The 5,725-nt window shown below is 44.0% G+C and overlaps 1 protein-coding gene across 1 annotated transcript; it reads left to right on the top strand.

Moving 5' to 3' along the window:
- Window positions 1-228: 228 nt before the first annotated feature.
- LOC146195887 (uncharacterized) lies at window positions 229-4,820 on the top strand. Its single transcript, XM_084597937.1, has 4 exons — window positions 229-780; window positions 840-947; window positions 1,032-1,103; window positions 1,795-4,820. The coding sequence occupies exons 1-4, from the start codon at window positions 477-479 to the stop codon at window positions 2,907-2,909; spliced, it is 1,599 nt and encodes a 532-aa protein (XP_084454063.1). The 5' UTR covers window positions 229-476; the 3' UTR covers window positions 2,910-4,820.
- The last annotated feature ends 905 nt before the right edge of the window (window positions 4,821-5,725 follow it).

A 5,725-nucleotide genomic window follows, 5' to 3' on the forward strand; every position in this document is an offset into this window, starting at 1 on the left:
TCTATCTCCCCGATGTGACGTCGGCCGAATGCTTCACGTGAGGAAAACTAGAGGCCGCAGTTCCTGAGGGGAGAACTGCGACCCCATCGAACTTTCCAAGCCCTCATCTATCGCCAGCCAATCTCATTGAAGTTTTCGTCGAAGATGTTTCTGTCATGGCCCTAATTGACACTGGTGCTGCGCAAAACTTTGTAGCTCTTTAAAGAAAGTGAAGACACCAATGCACCATTTCGGAAATCGCAGCGCCGCGAAAAAACCTAGCGGGCGCGCGACGCATTATGGGAAAAGTGAGCGAACGCCGACCGACCGCCCGTCTTTCCTGCCTCCTGCGTTCGCATAGCTGCGGTGTGTGTGTGTACGTGCTTCGATTGCTTTAAGATTTCGTGTATTTTTTGGTGGTGGGCGGTTGCAGGTGCGTTATATAAAGTGTTACGTGCCTGTGGGTTACTTAGTGGCCGCTGCCACTACTGCGCGCGATGTCGTCGAAGTGCCGAGGCGGTGGTCAGACTTGTTGTGTGCCTGGCTGCGACAACAACACGCTGAAAGACAAGAACGTTTCATTTCACGCGTTCCCTGCAAATGAAAAAGAAAAAAAGGAGTGGGTGAGAAGAATCAACCGCCAGGGAAGTGCTGGTCGCTTCTCTTTGTGGCAACCTTCTAAGCACCACCGGATCTGCGGAGCTCACTTCAACGCAAGTGGACGCCGTGGCTATATGGACCGGTTGCCGACAATTTTCCCTCATAAAGTCATCAGTCAACTATCTCCTTCCTTTAATACCGGTAAATATATATATTCAGGCAGTTATCGCATATTATCATTACTGCCAAATCTCTTCCAGTCGCGAAACGCAAGAAGACGAGCTCCCAAACTGCCTCTGCCAGCCCTGTGCTCGTCCTGAACGAGTTGGAGATCGGCTACGTAGTTGACGTGCCCCAATGCGATCAACGTAAGAGACGCTTTAACTGTGCCATCTTTTTTCTGAGGCTTCGATTTTGTGTGTTCGCATTTTCATCAAAGCGTTTGTACGCAGAGAGCGACGTAGTTTCCCAGGAGCCCACCCAGCTGACCTTCGGTGCACCGGCTTCGTCTCGCACGGAAACAGGTTAGTGATGGTTCAAAATTCTCACTTTCTCCATTCCACTATGAAAACTTATTTTTCGCATTTAACGGACCCCTATCGCGCCCACTCATTGTGAGGTCCACGGGTGCTGTGGCGACCGGTATATTAATAAATGGACCAAACTTTTTTCCCGCGAAGCCAGTTTTTCGCAAGCTTTTGCAGCTAGCCATGGGAAGTCTACATGTTATGAGTTGCATAACCTCATGTATTCTGTGACATGTCATCAGTGATTTGTACCGTGCATGTGTTATTACTTCAGCGAGTTTTCTGATAAACGCGGTACCTCTTCCACCAGTGCACGCATTGTGAAACTTACCCATTTCATTTCTTTCACCGCGACATTATTCCCTTCACCACAGCTTGTAAAAATGACACAAAAGTCAGGCTATCCAAATGCATATACAGTGTAGATTTGGCTGATGTGCTGGGTGCATGAAACCTATGGTTCCATGCTGGTTGGTAAGCTGCTTGCACAGGTGGATCAGTGGAGTGAAAGAGAGTTGGGCTCTATGGCTTTGTCATCCTAGTTCTTTGTTGTCTGTATATCAGTGTAAGCTGAGAGCAAGGGTTCAGAACACACATTGTGGGCTGAAGTGACTATTTCAAGCCCTGAAATCTGTATTAAAGCACGGCCTAACTGTTCGCAAATCAATAAACAGTTTTTATTTTCTAGGTGCCGAGCATTCATACTCCATGGGGCCTCCAGACACAGCATCTGCTGCCGCACTAAGGAAAGTCAACCACCTTCTCGAAGTATGTGGAAAACTGGAGCATGAAAATAACTTGCTTCGAAAAGAGAAATCTGTGCTCCAGAAAACGGTTGAGGATCTGGAGGCTCAGTTGCACCATGTGAAAGTTGAGGCGCTTAAAGAGAAGCTAAAAACAAAAAACCTTGTCTCAAAAGTTCACGGTTTTGTTTCAGATCAAAAGCGACTAGTGTTTTATACAGGGTTTAACTCCTTTGAAAAATTTGATGCGTTTCTGGAACATGTTGAAGGCATGTACCAGACACTGAAAACAGGTGCTGGCAGGCCACCAGCACTGAAAATGAAAGAACAGGTCATTGCAGTGCTTTGCAGGCTCCGGGTTGGGTTACTGGAGCAGGATTTGGCATATCGCCTGAAAGTGTCTGTGTCAACCGTGAGTGCAATGTTCACATTTTGGGTAAATTTTTTGTTTGAAATGTTAATCCAGATACCAATGTGGCCATCCCGTAACACAGTGGACATGTTCATGCCAGACAATTTTAAAGAATTGTACCCATCGACACGCATTGTACTGGACTGCACAGAAATTTTTATCGAGAACCCGTCTGATTACAGTACGCAAAGCGACACTTTCAGCTCGTACAAAGGACACAACACTGCAAAAGGACTCATTGGCATCACTCCAAACGGCTTCGTTTCTTTCGTGTCAAATCTTGCACCTGGGAGACTTTCCGATCGAGAAATCACGAGACACAGTGGCCTCTATGAGTTGCTCGAGGAAGGGGACAGCGTAATGGCGGATAGAGGATTCCTCATTGAAGATGACCTCCGTCAGCTTGGAGTCGAATTAAACATGCCACCTATGTTGAATGGCCGCTCGCAGTTGTCACTGGCAGATGAGATAGCAACACGGCAGATAGCGAGTTTGCGAATTCATGTTGAGCGTGTCATCAGGGAAGTTAAAAACTTCAGAATACTCCGTGCTGTCTTTCCTAATGTTATGGCAGAGAAGCTGAACAAGATATGGAAAATTTGTTGTTATCTCAATAATTTCATGCATGAGCCCATTCTAAACCGATGAGCGATGGTAGTGTTCTTAATGTTTTGTATGTTATGCATGATCTACTGTAATGCAGGGGTGCTCAAACTCTTTAGCCTTCTCATTTGAAGACCAAATCATTTCGCTAAAATGCAGTCGGCTTCTAACATGTTTCATTTGTGTTCTGGCCAGCTTTGGTCACGGAGCCTGTCTTGAAAATATTTGTTTTATGGGGGATTAACGTCCGAAAGCGACTCAGGCTATGAGAGACGCCGTAGTGAAGGGCTCAGGAAATTTCGATCACCTGAGGTTCTTTAACGTGCACTGACATCGCACTGTACACTGGCCTCTAAAATTTTGCCTCCATCGAAATTCGACCGCTGCGGCTGAGGCTTGAAAAGGTGCTGGCCGACATATGTAAAAGGGGTATGCAAGCTGCGCAGCACATGAACAAGTACTTAAATTCTGTTATGACTGACTGTATAGTGAGATAGCTGTAAGCAGCTACAGCATTAGTCCCAAAATAACTGGCTAAAGTGGATGAAGACATGCATGAACATAGGTGCTTGGGGATTCTAGGAACTGTTCCAAGAACCCCTAGAGTTCCCCAAAATGCAGTTTGAGAATCCCTGCTGCAGTGCAAGGCATCGAACTTGCACTGAATTACACTATTTCATGTACAGCAGACTAGAGGAGCCTTTCTTTCTCTGCTGAAGTAAATCTGAAGTCAATGTACAGGCTATATAGAGCTGCAACGCCTTATTTCTCTGTCGGTGTTGTGCAAATGATTTGAGCATAGATTGTGGCAGTACTATATCCAAGTCATGACTGGAAACGAAATCACCAGTCTCATTGCTGATCTACACAGACAAGATGGAAAGTTGGTGTTTGCAGCCATTGTCTTTTCTACGACAGATTGTCTTTCCTAACTTTTTGGAATGAAATCTGTAAAGTGAATTTCACTTTGTCATTTTTACATGTGTTAGTGATGTACTCATTTTAAAAAAAAGTGATATGTATTGTATATATGTGTACTGTATATGTAAAAAATTTGTACATGTATGCGAGTATTTCATGGCACTGAAATTTGAAAGCTTTATTACCAACTCTCATGTAATGTCTTGCATGGAATCCTTCAGAAAGAACTTATATCAGCTACAATACCCGAGATGCGACAGATTTGAGCTTGTAGTCAAAGAAGTGCGAGCTCAGTGCTACTCGAAACTTGTGCATTAACCCCTCAAAGCAGAGATTAAGTATGCTGAATCTGCACCTTGGGCACTGTCTATGACGGCACATTGATTTACTGTAAAGCATAAGCCTTCATTGGTTCACTTCACATATGTTACAAGTCGTACCGAGTGCAAGAGTATCTACAATACGGACAACACACTTGTCACTTTGCAAAGATTTTGCTTGCAACTTTCATTGCGGTTTCCTTACAGAGACCAATGTGAAGTATGTAGCTGCCCATGTGCTTGTGACTGTAGCTGTGTTCCTAGTGACTGGAAGGTGGGCAAGGTGGTTCCCCTGCACAAGTCTGGGGACAAACATTCTCCTAATAACTACCGACCCATTTCACTTACTAGCATCCCATGTAAGATCATGGAACATGTCATCTGCTCTCATCTCGCCAATTTTCTTGAATCAAATTCGTTCTTCAGTCATTCCCACCACGGGTTTCGTAAAACATTCTCATGCGAGACTCAGCTTCTATGCTTGTCACAAGACCTTCATTTCATTCTTGACCGGGGTTCCATAGCAGGCTGTATATTCCTCGATTTCTCCAAAGCTTTCGATAAAGTTTCTCACCAATTACTACTTTTCAAATTAAGTAACCTCAAACTCGACCCTAGCATCGTTTCGTGGCTTGAGTCTTTCCTCACTAACCGTTCTCAATACGTGACAGCAAATAAATGGAACTCTCGTTCCTCTCCAGTGGGCGCAGGCATTCCCCAGTGCTCCGTACCAGGGCCCCTACTTTTTCTAATTTATATTAATGATTTGCCTAACACCATTGCTTCTTCTGTGTGTCTCTTTGCTGACGATTGTGTAATTTACCGTGAAATTAACAGTGACTCTGACATTTCTGTTCTTCAGTCTGATATTAACCAAGTTTCAGAGTGATGTAAATTATGGCACATGAAGCTTAACATTAACAAGTGCAAACATATGCGTATTTCTCGTCGTAACAATGAAGTAGCTAATTACAACCTCAATAATACTCCTCTTGAAACTGTGTCTTCGTATAGATACCTTGGTGTGCACATAACTTCTAATCTTTCTTGGAATCTGCATGTGGAATCTATTACTAACAATGCTAACCGCATGTTGGGGTACCTGCGCCGAAACTTTAACCTTTCTTTTAGTTCAATAAAACTGCTTCTTTATAAAACCCTTGTTCGTCCCCTGGCCTTGCATCTCTAGAATCTGAAATCGAATCTGTTCAAAACCGCGCGTCACGTTTTATACTTTCCAACTATAACCGTAACTCCAGTGTTACCGTTATGAAAACAACATTATCATTGCCACCGCTTTCACTACGCAGAAATATTTCCCGCTTATGTCTATTTCACAAAATCTATTACCACAATCCTGCCCTTAAGAGCCGGCTACTAACTACCCCCACATATGTTTCAGGTCGCATTGATCATCTTCACAAAGTAGGTGTTCCGTCATGTCGTACTAAACACACCTCTTGTTCTTTCGTTCCAAACACTTCTGTCAGTTGGAACCACCTTCCTAGGCACATTGCTGATATTACGGACCCAAATTCTTTTAAGACTGCCGTATGTAATCTATATTTATAAATGGTAGTCAAATGTTTTTGTTCGTTTTCGGTGACATTGTTGACTGTC

This window comes from Amblyomma maculatum, chromosome 3 (genome assembly GCF_055883805.1).
Source record: "Amblyomma maculatum isolate TAMU_Amacu chromosome 3, ASM5588380v1, whole genome shotgun sequence".
NCBI classification, from domain to species: domain Eukaryota; kingdom Metazoa; phylum Arthropoda; class Arachnida; order Ixodida; family Ixodidae; genus Amblyomma; species Amblyomma maculatum.